Source organism: Opisthocomus hoazin, chromosome 3 (genome assembly GCF_030867145.1).
Source record: "Opisthocomus hoazin isolate bOpiHoa1 chromosome 3, bOpiHoa1.hap1, whole genome shotgun sequence".
NCBI classification, from domain to species: domain Eukaryota; kingdom Metazoa; phylum Chordata; class Aves; order Opisthocomiformes; family Opisthocomidae; genus Opisthocomus; species Opisthocomus hoazin.
The window spans coordinates 74,480,845-74,503,198 of NC_134416.1; the positions used below are offsets into that span (position 1 = coordinate 74,480,845).

Consider the following 22,354-nt stretch of genomic DNA (forward strand, 5'->3'; position numbering starts at 1 on the left):
TCAAAGATGATGGAGAGTGGCTCAGCAATGACATCCGCCAGCTTATGTCCTTATTGCTTGTAGTACATAATAAGCAATGTTTGTAAACTAATATTAAATATTCCTAATACTGTATTAACAGAAATTGTGAGCTTTTTACATGGAAGTAAATCAATATAAATTTTAATGAAAATATTCATAATTTTATTGTATTACTGCAAAATGACATAAAATGCTTTATTTATACAGACATCCATCAGTGTTGGCCTGAGTCCATGTATGGAGCTTCACTTTTTCCTACTACTTTTAGTTGCTGTAAAACACTTAGTTTTCAGTGCCTTACTGAGTCATTTAACCTCCTAAGGTCTACTTGCACTAAGCGTTAGTGGTGGGGGAGAGGGGGATAATTGCTATTACTGTGTGATTTTTAGGTTAGCTTGGGGGCTGTAGAAGAGTTGCAGCAAAGTCAGAATGAGGAGAGGAAGTAAGAGTATGATGTGATACATGAAGGTGGGGTTTGTTTTGGTTAGGATGCAGTCAAGAGGTAGCAAGTAAGAACAACAGAGTAGGGAGAGAACATTGTTTTTCATACGCTAAGACAGCATTTCTAGCAAGCTTTGTCTCAGGCTTCCTGTTTGTTGTCTTGTTTGACCGCTGCATATTATGATTTTAGGTTTGGAAAGCAATTGCTTATTAAGATCTTTGCTTAGTCAGTGAATTTCAGATATGCATTGTATGCAGTTACCCCACTGCTTTTAGCTTGAACTATCTGCTCTGATCTACCTTCAGAGCTCAGTTCCGCAGTACAGATGAAAATAGTCTTAGGCTTGAGTGCATCTGACTGTTTTGGGAGGCTTTTTGAGATCAGAGCCTGGAGTGAATGTAGCTGTGTGCACTCTTACACGTTTCTTTCCTTGTACTCTTCCAGAACTAGGTAAAGTACTACTGTTCTGCAGTGGACTGAAACGTGTGTCAAAAGTGATGATGTAAATTCAGTTCTTTTCTAGCAAATAAACCTAGTACTGATTGCCATGAAGAACTCTTTCTAGTCATGGTCACCCCCGAATGTCTTTCTTCTTCGGGGCTTGTGATTGTTCGCAGTAGATGGTGCCCCTGGCCCTATCAGTGTTTGTTTAGGAATGGTATGTTAGTATGATGCGTGAGCAGAAAGAAGTTATAAGGCTTAAAATGTTGTTTAGACCTGAATTTCAAAGTTTTCTTCTTTTTATCTAGTTTGGTTAAAATAAATGCTCTAATGTCTCCATCCAGAGGTTTTACAGTAATACTTTTTGCAATTTGTTTCTATACTGATTTTCTTCCTGTATACAGCTTTTCCTTCTTTTGAATTTTCTGTCAGAGTGCTGGTAGTCATGAAAGGCTAGATACCTGTTTAAGTATCACAGAGACATTTAAACGGTATTTTTATGTCCAAGTGTCTTCTATAGCAATTCGATAAGAGGTTTGGCAGCATCTTTTGTGCAGCTTTGGTGTATCTGGGTTAACTGAGCGTGTAAAAACACAGCCAGTCTGCTGTTTGGAGTTTGGCATGATTCTCAGTGTCTTGTGTGAAATGCAAATTATATGGAAGATGTACGTCCGCACAATTCAAAGGCTTCATTATCTAGATACAAAAGTTTCAAAGTGTACTTAGAATGCTGTCAAAGTGAATGTTGTCCATAAGGATAGGCTGGTAGCTGTGATAGATACAAGAAGTATCTAAACTAGGTATGGAAAATACCACTTCCCATCTTCTGCTTGCTGTTTTCATCATAAAAATATAGGATATGCTGGCAGGAGTCTCCTACGAAATAGGCCTGCCTCTTGCAGATCAGAATCTTGTTTTCCATTACGTAGCATTTATAGCTGTCATCCCTGCTGCATCCTGATGTTCTCAATGAGAAGAAGCATTCATGTCTGCTGTGATATTCACATTGGGAATTTCTCGCAGGGTTGTTGATAGATACATGGCTTATTTGAGTTTGTCTTTCCAGCTAGCCAGCACAATGGCTGGATTCTGAAAATACCTTCTTTGCTGTTCAGTGATTCATTGCCCAGGCAAGGTACCTTTGCAGAGCTCACTTTTTTCTTTGTCTCCTTCTGCACTGTTGCAATTTAGAGAGTTGAGTTGGATATGTGTAGTGCTGTGTCGTTGTTCTATATGGCAGATCTAGTCTATGATTAGAGAAATTATCAGCTATCTACACTGCAGTGGTCAGGGTTTGTAAATGAAAGTTCACTGTGGAAAAAACAAACCTGTTAACATGTTTACCTGCAGTATGATAAGAGACATCAAAACTGCCAGAAACAGTTTAACAGTAAAATGAGACATTAAAGTTCTACCAGATTGCTGCATAGAAAAGTCTGTTTTCATGCACGTATGTTTGCTAGTGATGGAATTGTTCTGTATCATATTTTGTTTGATTTTAAAATAATTGTTGAAAGTCAAGATTTAAATTTTTAGTAGTCCTTCATGATATATTGACCTCACTCCAACCTGTTGATCTATCGCATTAGTCAGATTTCACCTTTTATGGATGTGTTGCTATCTTTTCGTTTTTACTTGTGACAGCCTTTTGCTCTAAATGGTAATTAAAACACGAGTTTGACTTGATTTTTTTCAAGATCATGGCATGTGATTGCCTAAACTCTCTTAAGATGGTTTTGGATGGTAGCATGGAACTGAACTGGAACATTTTCAGTAGGTTGATAGAAGTATCTTTCTGATCTGGTCTGAATTTACTGAGTCCTCTTGTCTTTCCATTAATGACTTGTACTTCTTTTTTTCGCAGTTGGTCAGAACAATAGCTTCTAACTTATTTTCAGGTTTTTGGATTCTTACTTCTACACTTAAATCTAGTCTCAAAGTATTGCAGTTTTTTCCTACACTGTTACTTAGTCTTACTGTTAAAAATGTCATTACCTGTACTGTCATATTTCTTCTTGTCGCCTGTTATATACCTCTTTCCAGTCTCTGTTCCCTTTTTGCTATTTGCATCTTGTTCACTTCTTTCACTGCTATTTGTGAATCCTTTCTTAGTGTTTTACACACTGTTCTACTTGGCCATCTAAAAGTGCTGCTGGTCTTGCCCGAGAGTAAGTTGGTGGATTTAGATGTCTTATAATGTAGCATTTGATTCTTGGATCAGGCAGGTGGAGGTATGCTGTCTGTGACTAAAGGCAACTGGAAAAATACTGGTTTGACGTAAGACATGAGGTCTTACTTGTTCTACTGCTTTGTGTCAGTTGAGCAGACTTCCCTTCAGTCATCTCCACAGGTCCCAAACGCTTCAGAGGTGTTACAGAGTGTTTGGATCTGTTGCTGGGAGGTCCAGGTAAAGTGTAGGGACACTTGAGGAACACCTTGTCAAGCAGGATGGGTTGGGAAAATACACATGGACTACGCATACCAAGAAACATCATCTGACAGTAAATAATTTAATTTTCCAAGGCTGACAGCATTTGAAGAATCCCTGGATTTTTAAATTTTTTATGAATGTAGTTATTCTGCGTTTAAGAGCTGGGTTACTGGGAATTTCCTAGCTACGTAAAAGGTAGGCTGATTCGTACTGGGGCTAAGAACTTTTGCAAAGAAGACATTGAAGTTTCCATGAAAACCTTTTAGTCATATGTCATTAGTTATACTATCTATAAAGTAACAGAAGTTTAAAGTACAATAATTTATTGCAACTGTCATGTTTCTTTTCTTAGGATACAATCACATGGACATGGCAAGGGCCAGGAGCGTAAGTGGTTTATGTTTTATTGCTTATATCAGGATTGCTTTCCTTCATTAGTTTTTGTTTACGTGCCTTACAGGCATATATAGTCAAGTAGTAATTGCTGGTTATTGGAGTGTTCTTTGGGATTAATTTTTGTCTTTTATCTTTTATTGTTTAATTACAATAACATTCAGTTAGAGGAATCCAGGTATAAACAGTGTAATTCTACTGCTATGATTTTGGCGATTTGCAGGATGGATTTTAGAGTGTTTATTTCAAAATTTTTTTTACTTTTTTTAGCAAAGTACCTGAAGTAAAACAACTTGCTTCTGCTCTGTTTATTTTATTGCCTGCAAATCGATTTGGTATGTTTCTGTACAAAATCTGCATGGCTATTGTTTGAAATTGGTGTAGTCCCACAGAAACAGTCAGCTCAGGGAATCTGGAGATACTGTTTTGATTATCTTGCCAAAATGTAACTGATTTTTTTTTTTTTTTTTCAAATAACCAAAATGTTATTCTAGAGGTCCCTTAGCAAATTCATGTAATGTAAAATGCTAAGTGAAGCAGTTCTTGCTTGTTTTTAAAAAATATATTTTAGTATTATTTTGACGTTGGGTGTAGAGTAGTTCTGAAACGTTTAGATGAAGAACAAAACAAGAAATTTTGAACCCTGAGTAAAGGGGAGTTAGATTCTATAGTTAATGGCTTGCTGTTAGCCTCTTCGTTGGGAAGTACTGTTTTGAACGTCCCACCTGATATCCTATATTTCAGTAGTAATGAGGAAACAATGGGGACTAGCCAAGACTCAAGTAACTTAGAATTTTGTCCATTAATTTTATACTTTCAAACCAACTGGGAACCAGGTCTAATTAAGGACACATCTACATTTGGAGACTTGAGGAAATCATTGATCACTTCTAAAGGTTCAGCTTACAGTTAAATAGTCATGTTGAAAGTAGATGAATCCATGATAGTGTCTAAAGTAGGTATGTACTGCAGCATTTACTGCATGCAGGGATTTCTGTTCTCTTCTTGTGAGTTCCTGCCTCTTCCCTTGCATTTGCACTGCAGTTTATCTAGCAAATTAACTCAGCTGGAGGGGAGAAAGGTGAGTAGCTTGCTTCCAGCTTAGTGTCCTACCTGAGGAGTCAAGAACACATAGGAGGAAGAAGAAGAGGGAAGGTACTTGTAGGTGTGTTGCCTCAGATCCCTTTAATGTGTACAAAACTCTTATTCAGAAATGCTGACCTCTGCTAATAAAGTTAAATTAAAGCTGAATCAGAATCTGAGGCAGCATGTGATGTTATGCAAATTCATTGGGGATGTTTAAATTACAGCTTTACTTAATTAGGGTTAATTCTCCCGAGTGACCAAAAATGTATTTCTGATGTCTTTGCAGAAAATACTTTTAAGACTGATACAGTCCTCACTGTCTCAGCAAATGTCTCTCTTCTGTCACAGTGTTAGTCAAAACTTAATCTGGAAATGTTGATGTATCCGGGAGTATTCTGTTTGCTCAGAGTTGGTGTAGCCTATAAAATGGATTGAAAACTTGTCTCATGGAAACTATACACTTTCATCCACTTAGGGAGAGTAATGTTTTTACTAGTTTGGTGGTAGTCAGAGCAGATCAACTGACTCTACCTTGAAAACAAAGATTGACTGTAGCATACAAACTAAATTCTCTACATTGAGCTTGAATTAGATATGGATTCTATCATTTTTTTTTAATTTGATACTTATAATTTAAGGTTTAATCTTTGAGGATTACAGTGAGAAAAGTTTACTTGTAACTTACTGGAGTTTTTAATGCTCTTGGACAAGGAGCTAGAAACCAGACTTTCACATTTACTGTCAGTGACGTAAACTTCACATCGCAAGTTCCATTGTTGTTCTTGCTCCTTTGCTTTGCTTGAATGTGTTGGAAGCTCAGCAGCAAAGAAGGGGAAAAAAATGTGTTGTCAGCCCTGAATGAGTGTATAGCCAAATGAGTAGGGTGTTGCTTTGTAGGAACTGCACTTTATCTACCTAAGAGGATTGTGACCAGCCCCTCCCCTCACAGTGACTGACTGCTGTAACTACTGAGATGCTGTATAAAATGTGGCTACTAATGCTGCTTCCTAATTTAGGTTTACTAAATCCTTTCCTGGGTTTGAATCTTACTGCTTTCTAAGGTCAAATTGATTCCAGTTATCTTGTGTCTTAGACTTCTAAAACACATGTACTGCATTTCATTAACAGACTTCTGAACTATAATGAACTTTGATTCCAAACCAAGGTAACGGTAAAATCTTAGTGGTTATAATTAATCTTGCCAACTTTATGCTGAATACAGCATTGTCCTGAAATGGACTTACTCTTTCTTTACATGCTATGCATATATCATATTTTACTGCATGCATTAGTACCTATATATCATATTACTGTTCGTCTTCCTGCTTTTGGGTATCTTTTAAGATGCAGTTTTAGTGCAAAATGCTTTTGTTGCACCTTACAGAATGTAATGTATAGTAGTACTTTCAAAGACCTTTTCTATTATTTTTGTTAGCTGAATATGATCATAGCTACAAGTAGAAATGTTACTTGAAGACTTTGGAGCATAATGTACTACTGTTTCACTACATGTAATTTTTTTCCTCCATCCTTTTCCTTCCCCCTCTCCCCCCTTTTAGGTTAGAAATTCTGTGGCTTACTTTGTGTCAGTTTCACAATTCTGTGGAAATTGAGGTCAGTAAAAACAACCCCAGTGCATTCTGAGCAGTATCAGAATACATAATATTGTACTTAATTCTGCAGTAAACATTTGTATTCAAACTTTGTATGTATGTCTGTAAAAACAGGTTAAAATATGATTTATATTGATGTATGTGTATAATACGTACATTTCTGTATCTGAAAATGTAGCCTAAAAATGGAATAACAAAACACTTGGCTTAAGACTTTAGTTTCTTATTCATTTAAATGGAGTATATGGATTTTTTACTCTGTTTAAAGAGTTTTTTGTGAACAAATTTCTTGGCTTTTAATGGCCTGATTGCTATTCCAGCTAGCATATCAACTGTGTGTGTTAGATATCCAAGTGTATGAATGCTGATGTACAAACGAAGGAATATCTTCTAGAGAAAAATCATTGTAGGTGGTTTCTTACAGGCCAGATATGTTATTTAATATGTCTGGCTATTTTTTTGATTAGGCTGCACTGTTCAGAATGTGAAATTGGAAAACACAAAGAAAATTTATGTATATTCTTAACTTTGTTTTGAGGATAACACTATGTGATCCTAAGGCTGAAGACTGTTGTAGTGAAAATGCAAAAACAATTAAAACATTTCCTTTTAAATTGCTGTCCTTATGCATTTTACATAGAGTAATTACATTTTTGTGGAGAAGTATGGTATTTTAAAGGTGTTATATAGGAAATTTGACAGATGTTCTGCAATTCTTTTGCTTACATTTTTTAATAATGAAGCAACTATTTATCTCTGACTGATGGAACTAATCACAGAGTAAATTAGTAGGAAGACCTGTTGCGTATTTACATACACATATGTGTTAACTATTGTAACATAAATACTGTGATTAGCATATGTTCTATCATGGCTATGCTCTGTTTATTTATGCTATTCTTCTCAAAAATCATGAATGCACAGCATACCAGCCACAGAACCGTTGTATCTACTACAGAAGTTTGTGGTTTGGGTGATCACTTTAGTTACACGTTTGTGTCTATTAACAGTATATATATATAAAAATATTTCCAAAATAGTGGCCTGATTTTGGTAGCAGGGCCAAGGAGTGACTGCTTCATGCAGCTGACTGGCAGGATTTTTACTCTATCTCAGGAACATGGTTTTCTGCCCTAGGTAGGTAAAATGGGTTCTTTCACACAGAAGTGAACACTGCTGAGCTTTCTTGATTTTTGAGGCAGCAGCTGCTAGCAGATGCTGGGTTTCTGTAGCACATACAGAACTTGCACAAGGACAAGTTATAATCTCTGGTCTTTTTTTTTAAAGAAGCTAGTGACTTTCTGAAATACTCTACTATAAGCAGCAGCTGGCAGAGGGTAGAAGAGCAGAGCTGTTTGCAAGGCTGCTTGCAAGTATGAGGCAGAGCATTTAAGAGATACTTGTTGAATCTGTTTTTGTAAGGAAGTGCTGCAGATTTAGGAACATAGAGGAAAAATGAGTTGTTCTATGTTCAAAGTCATGTTTTTCCCCTGGTCTCCAGAGTTTGTTGGCTTTTATTCCTTTTTTGTTCCATCAGCACGAGGATACTGGCAAATACCAACTAACCTTGATACTAGAATTACTGCTGAAGATCCAATAACTCAGGGAGATGTACAGCAAAACAATGCAACTTCAGTACGTTTCTGATTAAATGGTAGCTCATAAGGTCTAACAGCCAGCAATCAGGATCCAGAGTTTGTTAGTCTGGGCTTCTCTGCATATAATGCATGTTCTGGCATACCATACATGTTGTCCAGCATGCATATTGAGAAGCAACCATCTACGTAGATTTTATAATGGGTTGCTATAAATATTGGCCCATATATCCATCCTGTACTTGGAACTGATGTGCAAGCAATCTTGTGAAGAAGAAAGGGTATGTGATCACCTGCACATGTAGCTTGTTTTGGCTCATGTTGTCATGTCGATGTCGTCATGTCGATGTCGTCATGTCGATTATGCTATTTCTGTCCAGTTCGGCACAGACATGTAGAACACCTCTGAAATTGCCTCATATTCAAACGTGTCGTGTGTTTGGATGAATGGCTTGATAGCAATTTGCAATGCAAATTAAAAGAAATAGAACTGGGCTTGGAACTTGAAGGAATAGTCTTTCTGTCCGTTAGCTGCACAGTCTTTGTCGTTTTGTTTGTTATATCGCATCAGGCTGGCATACCTGCCTGTAAACCTAGAAGACGGCAGTCATACATTTTCGATTGCAGTGGTGCATATAGGGAGAACTGCAGCAAAACACAAAATAAATTAAAGATTTGTCCGTCACTGAAAACTTCTAAGAAACAGACAGACATCACAAGGCAGCATTTTGGGTACTGCTGATCATATCATTGTGTGATTCTGAAAATGCAGCTAACTGCATAGTTATTGAGAATTATTTGTTTAATTGATAAACTTTGTATTTATTCCCTAATTCTTATTTTCTTCTTTAGACCAGTGTGAAATTTCTGGATCATAATTCCCATTTTGTGTTACCGATAGATAATTATATGAAATATAACTAAGCTTATTACAAATTTGGCTTCTACTTCAGAAGCTTTCCACAGGATTACAAACATTTTTTTCATTTAGTGCATAAACTATCTCACTGCATTGCAGTACTAAGGGAATTGTCTGTCTGGTCCTGAGCAGGCATGGGAGTCTGAGTGATCCCCTCTTGTTCCTTCTGTCTGTGAAGTTAGTTACATGGCAGAAATGGGATGTTTTGAGGGTTTTTATGGGTGAGACTGACTATGCTCTTGGGGCTTACGTCATATTTCAAAGAACATTTAAAACCACAGCCAAAATCTGGAAGGTCTTTTAGTATAGGCCATCTCATTCTGAAAGCTGCCTTTGCTGTTGCAGGTCTCTAGCAGTGCTGGTTTAATTTTCCTCTTCCATCCTCAACTGTTCTGTGATTCTGTGGCCATATGCATTTATTTAAAATTTTCTGTCAATTGAGTATTAATATCCAGTGTCCAATGTGAAGGAGAAATTTTTCAAAACCTCTAACAGAAGATAAAACATTTCTGATGTGTACATTAGGCAGTCACATATGATGTCAAAATGTGCAAGGGGAACAGTAAATACCTGATGTCCTGAGAGTTTTAATTCTTAATATTTAAGCTATAGAACAATGTTCATGTAGCAGGTGCTTTTCTTGGTTATCTGCAAAGAGCTGAACAATACAGGATGTAAGAGAAAAATTTGTGCAAGAAAATGCTAATACTTTTAAATTATTTAAAAATTACTGGTTCCACTTACAAAAGGAAGATAAAACTCTACACTCCATGAGGTGAAAAAATGAGCAGAGTCACTGTTATATGAGTTTCTAGAAATATGATGCATCCTTAAGCATTTAAGTGTTCAATTTTTACTTTTTTTATAGTCCTTTTGTTAATATAATTTTGTAAGTAGCAACAGGCTTTATACATCTTTCACCATAGTGCTATAATAGACATTGTTTAAAATGTTAAATATTCTTGGTATAATTCAGTTCTCTGTGTGCAGTTTCTACCCGTGTATATTCCTTCAGAAGAAGAAAGAAAAAATCCAGTGTTATATGCCAATAATGTCAGACGTGTAATGGCAGAGTAAGTATGTTGTAATATGGAATAAAAATGTGTGATTTTAATTTTAGGATCAAGAAAATGTCATGAAATCAAGTTAATGTAGTTGCCTGCTTGCAAAAAAACTTGTAGTCTCCAGTAGTGTGTACAAAATGTTTTATACAGAAGTTGCCTTCCTCTATGAGAAGGCCAGAAGGCCACAAATACAGCAGGAACTGTAGGAGTTCCTTAGTTTTTTAATGTCTCTTCATATAACAAGCCAGTTCTGGTTCCTGCTGTGAATATTTAGTCCTCTGGGGAGAAAGGTACAGTTGAATTGTATGAAAGTTAATGTAACTGAATTTTGTGCTATTGAGGTTGCATTTTAAGCTATGATTTTTTTAATGAGGTTCAGAATAGTTTCATGTACTCATTGTTAGCCTGTGGTTATTTCAAGCGGTAAAGCACAGGAAGGCTGCTTGTGTTGGAAACGGAGCACTGAAACAATGCAAACAACTAATTGAAGTTGGATGTTAATGTGAGAACGCTTAACAACACTTGTCTATAGCATATAGTAAAGCTAATATTGAATATGCAGACCTTGATTTTCTTTTGTTGCATTTGAAATTAACCTCTTGTTCATTCATTTTTGGTCCTTTAAGTAAGTCTTCCATTAGCCAGTAGATGTTCTTTTCAGTATTTAGAGAACCCTCAGGTCTGTGATCATTAGTAACTTGAAGGATTTATGAATCTTTCTACTCCTAATTCTGAAAGAAACTTATGAAATCTTAAGTACTGTTTAGGGTATAGAAATACTACCTTAAAGAAAAAGTAGGTAACTCTTCCACTCTCACTTTGGAAAATAAAATTTGTTAGTTTGCTACTTTACTATCTATTAGGGCTCAAATATATATAAAAGGAGTATGTCACTAGCTCAGCTTCTAGTTAGTTGCATGTACTTAGCACTATTCATTTTGTATGCAAACAAGCCAATGGTAGTGCAAGCAGCGAATTGTGAAAATCTGCACTGCAGGCTTTTTGTGCAAGTCGACAGTAACCTCACCCATAATTACAGATGTAAGCTGGTTAGGTAATTATACATAGACCTGTTGGACAGTTATTAACATAAAACACAATTTGTTTCGCTTTAGTTTGTTACTTTCTCTTACAGAGACTATCTTCATTAAAGTGCAGAGTGTTAGACGTGGAACTTGAAAACATCTGTCTTCCTTACCTTTTCTCTGTCAAGTCCTTGCCAGGATCACTTTCCCCTTCTTGGAGCATGTCATACTGTTAAAGCAGTAACTCTTATCAGCTTGACATACGAAGATTATGGTTTTGCTTTTGAGAAATGAATCCTTTTTTCCAGCATGCTGGTGAAGGCAAAAGATATTACAGATAGTCTTCCGTGTCCTTTTCACCTTTTGTCATCTTCTACATAGTCAGAGTTTTTCTTGCAGGCTTTGACGGTATCAGAATGTGATCTCTGCCACTGTGTGTGATATGGTAATGCTAGTTGCTGAAAAATAGCCTTGAGGATGTGGGTTTACAGTAGCTTACTGGCCTATCTCATGGCTATTTGTTTTATTTCCAGTGGCCAGTTAAATCTAACTTTAGAAAAACCGCTCTGCTCTGTGCCTGTGCTGTCTGAAGTTTTGTATGTGATTCTGTAGAAGCGCTGGTTGGATGCTCAGCACTCAGCTTTGAAATACAAGACTCTTTTTTGGTCATGTTTTACCATTGAGGGCATGAGGATAGTATAAGTGGAATTACCAAAGTGCTGTAGTTAACAAGCATCCATTTGTTTAGGTTTCAGGCCATATACAAAAATGGAGGTTAGAACTACATTGTGCACTTTGTTTATTTCTGTGAATGGTGTAAGTGTGGCAATTAGGCAAACGTAGTTACTGAACAGGGTTAACTCTTTGCAGCTGCTTGCTAAGTGTATTTTCTCAAGGAAGAAATAAATTTTTCATAGTTAAGTAGTATTTTGCAACAGTCTGGTTTGAACTAGACTTTTGAATGCTGGCAACGCAAAGAGAACCTGCTTCATTTTTCACCCCTTGAAGATTCATGATGTACAAGCCTACAAGACCAGCAATTACAGGACCCATTTTCTTAACACAAGGGATAAATGCAGCACTTAACAGCTTCTTTTTCTGTCAAAAATTAAACCATCATGAGATACTATATTCTTGATGTGAACTCCAGACTCTTATAACTGGACCTTTAGTTGCTTGGAGAAAGTCATAAAGTAGTAGTCGTCCAAGGAGGGAAAATGGACTGTCTACCTTGTCCTTCCAAAACTAAATAGATGAAAGCTCTTCAGCTTGGGAAAGAAAGAAAGGGGTGGGGGGGTGTGTGGAAATCCAGTGGAGAGTTGTTTTGAAGGTCAGTAAAATCATGAGTTTTCTGGAAATGCATAGTAAGGAAAGTCTGTTACTTTCCATAGCAGAAGAGATAGAAAGCACTCTACAGTAGATCAGCTGAAAGTAGATGGACATACTTTTTAAAACATGTACAAAATTGTGGCACTAACTACCAGATCCATAAAATGATTTCATCAGAGCTGAGATATACTGTAAGAAGTTTGGTCTGGCAATGATTCTAAAACACAGTGGTACAAATAGTCTCTGGTTCAGGAAGTTCCTGTACAGATGACTAGTAGAAGATGGGGTTATTCGTCCACTGTTTTGTATGTTTCTTTCCTAAATATCTGATAGCGAAGTAAAACACCAAATTTTATATCCTTTTAATGTTTTCAGCACCCCATAAAGATTGTAGCCAATTTAAAGGAGTTTTTTTGAGCAGGCTGTGAAATACTTTCTAGATTAGTTCATAGTTCTGCTTATTAACAATGTAAAACATTTTGGAAATGTTTTTGTTGAAGCATAGATTCAGAATGCCACAATATTGCCTGTACTATTTTCTCTCATTTGGCATAATATTACAGCAGTCACGTTCTGTTTTATGTTCAGAATTTTGCATGCGTAGTGGATTGGTATGCGGAAAATGAGAAAGTTGATAATTTATTTTTATATTATGACTGCACAAGTGTTAGACATAGCGAGCTGTTTGGTGTAAGAAGTCAGAATATAACAAATTTCAACTGTTGTAACAGATTGGATTTGCAGGAAAGCTTTTGGATTTTTGTTTGGGTTTGGTTTGGGCGTTTTGTTGTTTTGTTTTAAGTGACTTGCTGCCTCTGTAATTTCATGTAGTGTGATATCATGAAAGGTGAATAGCCAGCACTTCAGGAAAGATAGGGAGGGGAAAAGTTTCAAGGTATGTCGAGCCAGAGATGCACATCTGGCTATATAAAATTGCTGAACATTCAAAAGGCCGGGCTTGGGTTAACCGGCTGCAAAAGCAGAGGTGGTATGAAGAAAAGGTGGGGGGGGATGCTTCCAACTGAAGGTATGGGAAAAGCTGTTATATTCCTAGTTTATTAAAAACATTGGGTGGCACATGCAATTTGCATTTCAAATGATTTTTTTTTTTCTCTAGAAGTTGAATTGAAGTAGAGAGAAATTGCCCTGGGGATAGGTTGGAACAGTTAGGTAACTGGTTCTGTAGAAAATCCTGCGAGTTGCAGTTACACCCAGGCTTTACAGCGAACTCTAGTTTGACGGTCTTTATTCTAAGAAACTGAAAAATTCAGAAGTCTTAGCACAAATAATGGACTGTATATGTTCCCCAGCTTCAATTGTTTTCAGCATTCTGAGCTGAAATCAAGATCCTTTTGTGTTAAACTGCTAGTCCTATACAGCTTATGATTTATCGTCTGAACTCGAGCCCCTTGGACTCTTGTTTGTTTGGCCTTGACTGATCCTAGGACTGAACTTTACTGTGAGCAAAAGCCGTTTCTTCCCCTGCTTTACTTCTGATCTTTGTAATTCTGAAAGTTTGGGTGTATATATAAACACACTGTTTCAGTTCATTTTGCTTTTTTTTTTTTTTGAAAGTCTAAAGGCTGGAAAATTGCCACCAGGTGAGCAAGAAAAGATGCTTCTATCCTTCAGTCCTGTTTTGTGTATGTGTTAACACTGGGCATACATGTAGGCATTAACTGTAGTGGAAATTTTCCTGTACTGATAGCACTAGAAGTCTGGCCCAAACACTGCTCCTTCTGTAAGGGGTGCACACAGCTAGAAAAAGAGGCTGGTTATATTTTCCACTTACGGTTTTAGGTGAGTCTGAGATGATCCCTGCTTTTGTTTGGAACTTGTTCTGTATTGTAAGTTTGGTTTTGGTTGTTTGTTGTTTTGGTTTTTTGTCTTCATGGGGTTTTTTTTGCTTTAATTCCTCTTGGGCTAGGTTCCTTCAAGCATGTTTGGGGACCATTATTTAGAAGTTACTTAAATCTGGCATTGGTTCTGGGATGGCAGTCAGTCAGGCTTCTGCCCTCCACCCAGGTTGAGAGGCCTGATCTTCCTTAGTCATTTTCCTTTTGATGTGTTTGAAAAGTTTCTAGCTTTTAGTTTTAACAAGTTACTGCTTCATGCTTTGGCTTGCCACCTTATGGTTATGTTTTAACTTGTCCTTCTTCTCAGTTTTCCTTAAGAGAACATAGGGGTTTTTTTAGAAAAAGAGTCTTTTTATTCTAATTGCCACCTTTAATCGGTTGCTAAGTCATACAGGGGTTTTTTTGTGCTTTCAGAATATTTTTTTGGTAAGTGTCTTGTCACTTCCCCTGATTCCCTAATATGGTGTGTTGTTTAGTACCACAAATGAACCATTTACGCTTTCAGTTTCTTCTTCTACCTTATTTTAATCAGCTTCTCATTTTCTGTGTAGTTACCCTATACTTCAGCTCATCACTCATAAATTCCTGTATTTCTGTTTTGTGCTGTACCTACTGTTGCCTTAGGATCTGATGAAATTTGGTATAATGTGTCTGGCTGGACAAGATCTTTGGTAATTACTTCATTCCTTTATATAATACACTCTGGATAGTACTGCTTATAGCGAGTCCTTGATGCCCTAGGAGTTCAGCTATTTTGCTGGCAGTTGACAGTGATGTTTATAAAGATGATCTAGCGTGCCCACAGTACAGGAGGAGGGAATAGAAAGTAATCTAAACTGGCAGGATAGACTTTCATCCACCCCTTTTTCTTACAAGGAAAATTTATTTTGTAATGAATAATACCAATGATTTCATATTGTGTAAAACAATGCTATATTGAATATCATAGAAGTATTGACAAGACCTGCAATATCTGATCTCTAAGTCTGGTGAACTTGGCAATGGATTTAAATCCCCATAGCACGGAGGAGTTCTTCATCTGGATTTTAAGTGACATTCATTACTATGTTACCATATTTTATCCTATAGACTTATGGTTATCACAAGAACCTCTTATCCATCCATTAAGGTAGTTTACTGATTTGTAAATATTACTAGGACACTACTCTTAGGAGTAGAGTAATGAAACAGCAACAGATCAAGAAGTGAAAAAATTGGAGGTACTGAATTTAATTGCTTAATGAGGCAATCTAGCCTTCAACAGTCTGCAGGATTTTAAGAGGCCTTTTCTGTGTTGTTTTTTTTCCTGTTGTTCCTTCCTGTTTGTTGTTTCTTCTGGCAAGGGGGAAGTGGTTCATCCAAAATCACTGCCCTGTATGTCCTTGTTTTATTCATAACCTACTTATGAATAATATCTAATTTTTTAACATATTTGGTACTTTTGAGCTTGAATATCTATTAATGAGGTGTTCTTCCTGAATATTTGACTTTCTCAACCTTAGAGAGTAGAGACAAAGCCTGATCAGTAGTTTTCCTGTTACATGTATGTCTTACTAGTGTATTAGAATTCCTGAAGTTTGACAATTATGTGGTGGATAAGAGAACTGGCTTATCTTGTTCACATTGGCATTCAGAGATCTTGGACCAAGATTCTGGGAAGAGGCTATTTAACCGAAATTAGGTGTTTATTGCATGAGAGGTAACTGCCATTACAGATCAAACTGTCTATAATAAAGTGTAGAATTGAATGCAGCGTTTTCATCAAAGCCAAAATAACTGTAGCATGCCTCAGGGTTTTGTATCAGTCATGCCATTACTGTATATTAACTTCACAGATGTAAAAGGTGGTTAGTAGTAAGGTAGAAAAACCTGTAGATGAAAAGTATGAAGGTAAGTCAAGGAAAAAAATTTGTGAAGACTTCATCAAACTAGAAAAGGCTGCACAAAGGAGATAATGTTCCGTACTAATAGAAGTAAAATCAAGTATAATGGAAAACATGACAAATGAGTAACTCTTATGGAGCAGTGTTTGCTTTCTAAATTGCGTCTTATGTTTGTACACTGAATTCTTAAAGGCCTCTTCCAAACCAAAGTGTCTTTCTCTCAACTTTAGCCCAGAAAATGCAGTGCAACTACAATATCAGGATTTTCTTGAAATGTCTTTTGGTGCTGCTGTTACTACAGAGCATCAAGTTAGAAGTAAAGCAAAAATGAGTACTTAATTGTTTGATGTATAAAAACTTGGGAGTATTTTTTTTCTTCCACCTTTGCTTGGAGTTTAACTCTACTTGCTTTTATAATTCAAGTTCTAGGCATTCTCTATAAGGAAATGTTTATTGCCTGTTGTATAATTTTAGTATTACCTGAAGGTAATAGTTGTTCTTCTCAGGTGATTATTGATTTATTAGTATGTTAGTGTAATAATGTAAATATTTAACATAATGAAGTATGTTTTTTTGTTCTATATTATTAATTTTGAAAGCCTGGTTATTAATTTCTATTCAAATATCAAGGAATTTGGAAGTCTGTGCACTGCCTAATTTTTCCCTTGTGTTCTTTCATATTTTCATGTACTTGTGAAGTCAAAATAGATGTTTTGCAATGCGTAGAGTACCGTGTTTCATTCTATGTACGTAAACTTTCTTTTATGGGGTCTTTCTTATAGTTCTTCATAATAGAACATAACTGTTAAAGGATTTCTTGCTATCAAAAAAATAAATAGCGATGATTCTGCTTGGTTTTCTTAGATTATCTTGCTTACTATGTTTCTTTGGTTTATTCAAGGGCATTGGGAGTTTCAGTGACAGACTACACATTTGAAGACTGTCAGCTAGCTTTGGCTGAAGGACAACTTCGTCTGCCTTCAGACACGTGTCTTTTAGAATTTGCAAAGCTTGTGAGAAGCCTTGGGTGAGCATGTACAATATTTATACGTAAGGTGCATCTTTATATCTATGTTTATATAATTTTCCCTTCATATAACAACATTGCATTTATGACTATATATGGAATGTTCTCCTATTACGATCAGGGAAACATTAATATCAAATTAAGCCAATACTGTTCTCCACTTGCAAGCATCACCCCTAGATCATAATGAGTAGCGTAGGTTGTAAAATTCATATTGTCATGGTCTGACAAGTGCATGGAGTTTGTCTGAAGTGTTTATTCCTGAACAAAACTAAAGACACCTCCTGAAGAGGGTGAGGAGTACTGTGGGATTCCTAATACTGGATACAGTTAAGAATCAGTTGCCCTTCCCTGTGACATCTGTGAAGGAAGAACAGTGCTTCTGTAGCAGTCTTGTGACTGGGTTAACATTGTAATAGTGAGGGCGGAGGGGTCACCCTTTCCCAAGAAACACAAAGAAGTGGTTGATCGTTGAGTATGTTACTGCTAGATGGACCTTCTAATGAAACTGTAGCTTAATATATGCAGTGTGGCTCCCCTCTTCTCATAGGTTCAGTTCCGTCTGGCTTTACCTTTCAGAAAAGCTTCTGCAAACAGTGAAAAAAAATCACATAAACCAAATAGTAGAACTTGTTTCTGCTGTTGTCCAGTTTTTCTCATCCTGTTGAACAACCAGAAGCTAAATCTACAGTCTCATCCTACTAACTGCTTTAATACACACACACCCTTTTCCATTTTTTTTGTCTCCTCACTTGAAAGTATAGAGCATAGTTTCATGTTTCCATTCTGTACTTTATTTCCTTTCACTAATTTTTCTTTCATGTTCCAGCTTGTGTACATAAATTAAAAAAAAAAAAAGAGAAGGATCTATTGGAAAATAAAGAATGTAGGACAGCATATATTATGCATGCAGATGACGAGCATATATTAATTCATTGTCAGGACCTCTGTCTGAAAAGACTTACAGTAGGATATGAGAGACTTCGAAGGGAAAGCAAAGATTCTTGCTTTGTTCCAAAGGCTCTGAATTTACAGTACTAAGGAAAAAAAAAGCAAACAAACTAACTCCCGAAACCATCCATGTCTCTTATTATGCAGTTGATAATCCTGAGATTCAGTTTAATCCTCTTGTTAAATTGTATGGCTTCTGTCTGCTGAATTTAAAGCTGTTCTTTCAAATTGAGCTTTTCTGGTTTTTTGTTTTGGCCTCTAAAACAATTGCGTGTGTTTGAGTGAGGTTCCCCACAACCCAGAAATTCTTTGTCTGGTTTGAGCAGTCGTATGTTTGTGAAATATTATCTTGCCTTGTTTTGTATATGTGCCAGTAAGAAGGGTATTACAATGGTATTTTTCTGGCACAGTTGGATGAAGATTGTAATATGACTTCATCTCTAATGCACGTTTGATGGCGATGCAGTCATTTTGCTATTTATTCAAATGTTTGGAGGCCAGGGAGGCATTAAGATCATTCAGTCGCATCCCTAAATAACTGGAACTGTAAATTTTATCCAATGAATTTTGCATCCAGTCTTTGTCCTTGTTTTTGAGCAATGACATACCTTCAAGGAAACATCCAGTTTTAAAAGCAAGATTTTTATATTAAGGCAAATCCAGCCTTGGTTTTGGTTTAGATTCTTTGAAATCAAGTTATACTTCAGTTTGCTACACTGGAGAATTATTTCTGTTCACTTTCTGTATCTATGGGATTTGTTAACATTGTCTGTAAAATTTGCTTGCCCTGTGCTCAACTGGATCGGATCCAGTCTAGAAGCCATACAGCCACAGCAGCAAGTTCTCATGCTTCATCTAATGAAGAGCTTGGGCTCTGTTAACACAGCTGTACAGCTGCCAGGCTACAGCTGGCTGAAACTCAGCTGCCTTCTGCTGAACTCTGTGGTAAAACGATTGCTGTATCAACAAGATCAATTGATCATAGTCTCGTCTTCTCAGATTCTGCATTTATTAGTCCTCAAGCAGTTATGCTTCTGTTGAGCTTGATAATCTCTCTGACCAATGAGCTGATTACTAAGCTGTAAGCAGTATTTATGATAGCTTTCATACATTGTAAATCCTCTACTTCATTTGATGGTTTATTCCACAGTTAATTGCCCCACTGTTTAAAGTGATTCTGTGTCTGTACTTTGACTGGATCTACTACAATATTATAGGCAGACTGGGATGTCTTCTCCTTCAGAAAGTGTTAATACGATGTAAGTCTTATCTCCATCTTTTTATGAGATACTTCTTATGAGCTGCTTTAGTGTAGTTGTCTGCAAGGAGATCCTTAAGTTCTGATTTTAATTCATTTGTTCCTATTGTCTCAAGCTTCTGTTCGTTCTAATTCCTGCATTCACTTTGCTTATGAAGTAAAAGGACCTTCTAGCTTTAATTGTTATTCCCCGTTCTTCTGGAGCTGTGGCATTTTGGCCATCAGTAGCTCTTGATAGAATTCCTAATTTTCAGTCAAATGTGTCTTTTTAATTTTTTTGTGATTATTCTTAGTTTTAATTGTTTTATTTTCTGAAAATTAGAGATATCTCTCCTCTCTTAAAAATAAAAAAAAAATCCAAATTTAGCACATATTGCGAACCAAAGTAGAATTTATTTTTAGTGGCTGTGTTCTGCTTGCTGTTAGCTAAGGCTTATAAAGTCAGGTCTTGATGTAACCTGAAATTTTGCTGAAGTAATTCTAGTGGTCCAGGCCTTTTGCATCTTTTTGGAAAAAAAGGTAAAAAAAAATTGATAGCCTCATCAAACTCCTAGCCAGATTAAGGATCATCTGTTTTCTTACCCTGTGCTTGACTTTTTTTAAACTGATCTCTTCTCTTTTCTCTTGTCTACCCTTCAATTTGTTAGTGTTCAGTACTCCGCTACTGCATTATTTATTTAATTGCTTCCTGGTTGTTTTTTTTTTTCAGATCTTTCACTTTTAGAACACTAAGTAAGATTCAGAACATCTAGCAAGGGTAGATCTGTCTCACATCCTTCTGTTTTAGTCACTGTCTTCCACTTCCTGATTTTTCTTATCCATTTTCAGTATTTTTGGCAAATATTATTTACAATTTAAGTTTTTAATTATTTTTTTTTTAATTTTTTTTGGATGCTAGGCAGCACTGATACTGCTACAAGGTGGCACATTTTCTTTTCCAGTATGGTAGCTCACTTGCACTTTGTGCTTCAAAAAGCAGTAAGTATAGGAAGTACAACAAGAACATAATGTGGTATCATGGTGAATGTGTGCATTTTGTGATTGGTATACATGTGGCACAAGACCCTTTGGTTTGGCAGGTTCTTGACCTAATGTATGCATTTAGTTCACAGACTCTGAAGTTCTTCATACTTTTCACTGGAGACAGTATGGCTTTGCTGATTATGTCCCCTTCTTTTAACATAGGTATGATTTGTACCAAATCATCTTTTTCAGGTCAGATTTCTGAAAAATCCCCTGTTCTTGCCTTCTAGATTTCTTAGCTGTCTCAGTAGGATTACTCTTAGTTGGTAATTTTTATCTTTAATGATGGACAGCAATTTATTTTGGAGTTCTTTTTGGATCCTTAACTCTCTCCTTTGCTTTACTGAGCCTGAGTTTTATTGGTGTCTTGTACCCATGTGATGGGTACTAGTGATGCTTGACCTGGGAGAACGTTCTACAACCTTACCAAGCCTGCAGGGTTTATCTCCTTACACAGTCCCTAGGTGTGGTGAAATTCAGTGTTAGTAAACCTACTTGTGTTGAATCAATTCTGCTGTCTCTTAAAAGCCATGTTATTTTGGTAAGCATGGCCTAAATTAAACAGCAGTTCCGTTGTGACCACTACTCTCCAATATTATCTCATCCACTTGGCCGTGAGGGTCCTACTAGGCAATGCTGCTATAGGCTTGTAAGATCTGGAAAACATCCACTGTTGGCTTTCTAGCTTTTAGAGCCATCATTGGCATAAAAGTAACAATTTTCAAGGAATTAAGACATTCAAACCATTTCACATTGGTTCAGAATCTGTTGTGAGATTTGGAACACTTGGCTTCAAAAGGCTTCAGCATAGCAGGTCATGGTCATCCACACATCAATTTCTTTGTGATTCTGAAAGGGCTAGAGGAAAGTGAGCCCGCCCTGGATTACCAGAAGTACAATGCAGTCGTACTCAAGCTGAAGCAGTAAGTTTGCCTCGCTGATGCACATGTTCTTTTTGAGATTGGCTTGCATCTCTTTCTGTATTCACAAAATGCAAACCACAAGATGTCTGTAAGATTTGTGGTAAGCCATGCCACTTTCTGTACAAAGTTGCTCCTTCAAACACTGTAGTTTTTCAGACTTAACTGACTGGTGAAGAGGAGATCTCAGGAGTCTCGAATACTACTGACCAAACGAGTACTCCCTCAGTTCTAGAAGGTGAATTTTGAATTGATTCATTGCAAATCAAATCTCTCTGATTTAGAGGCAGATGTTAGACTGCGTCTTCTGTGTCAGTGGTGGCTTATCTCAAGGGAGGATTCCAATGCCAGCTGTCCTTCATTCTACAGTTAAAATCCATTTTGGCTATTATGGTGGGGATGTATTATCTGTGGACACTTCTTATATGTAATCCTGCATGTGAGAAGCCGAGTTCTGTGTACATCTCAAATCCTCCATGGATCCCTTCGTCATTGTTGCTGTTACTTCTCTACTTGATCGTGGAAAATCAGTGTTTGCAGAGGAGTGTGTTGCTGCTCTTTTTATACTGTCTAGGACCAAAACTTAAGATAGGTGCTTTAATGCCAGGATGGAGAATGTACGAATGTTTTGTAGGGGCCATGGGTCCCTGGAAGAATTCTTGCATGTTCAGGTCTTATAATTCAGAAATACAGGGCTTAGCATTGTTTAGTTAGTACATTTTTGGTAAGTCCATTTAGGTAATAGCAGACAGCATAGTAGTTGTTTTTTTTCTTAAAAACAGTGATTTTCAGGAAGGGTCATTTCAGCAAGCGATCGAGGTCTGGAGCTGACGTATCAGATAATATTCCTATCAAAAATGCTCTTATCTTTTTTCAGAAGCTCCTGAGAATGCTCATATTAAGTATTTTATTCATTCTTGTCACTGAGAGGAAGCTGCTGAGGAGTCCCAGCTGCAGTCTGGGAACAATTGTGGTGTGAGCTTGTGAGTTCTGTAAACAACTGCTTTTCCTTGTCTGCAGCAGCAAACAGCAGAACAGACAACTGCAGAAGGCTATTGTAGAAGACTTTATTGACTG

General features: G+C 36.8%; 1 protein-coding gene across 1 annotated transcript in view; it reads left to right on the forward strand.

Moving 5' to 3' along the window:
• The window catches only part of LPCAT1 (lysophosphatidylcholine acyltransferase 1), a 58,118-nt gene that overhangs the window by 25,385 nt on the left and 10,379 nt on the right, over nucleotides 1-22,354 (forward strand). Inside the window, exons 7-10 of the mRNA XM_075416667.1 lie at nucleotides 3,688-3,722; nucleotides 6,374-6,428; nucleotides 9,932-10,014; nucleotides 17,000-17,125. Coding sequence (XP_075272782.1) covers nucleotides 3,688-3,722; nucleotides 6,374-6,428; nucleotides 9,932-10,014; nucleotides 17,000-17,125 — 299 coding nt within the window. The remainder of the gene's footprint in view (nucleotides 1-3,687; nucleotides 3,723-6,373; nucleotides 6,429-9,931; nucleotides 10,015-16,999; nucleotides 17,126-22,354) is intronic.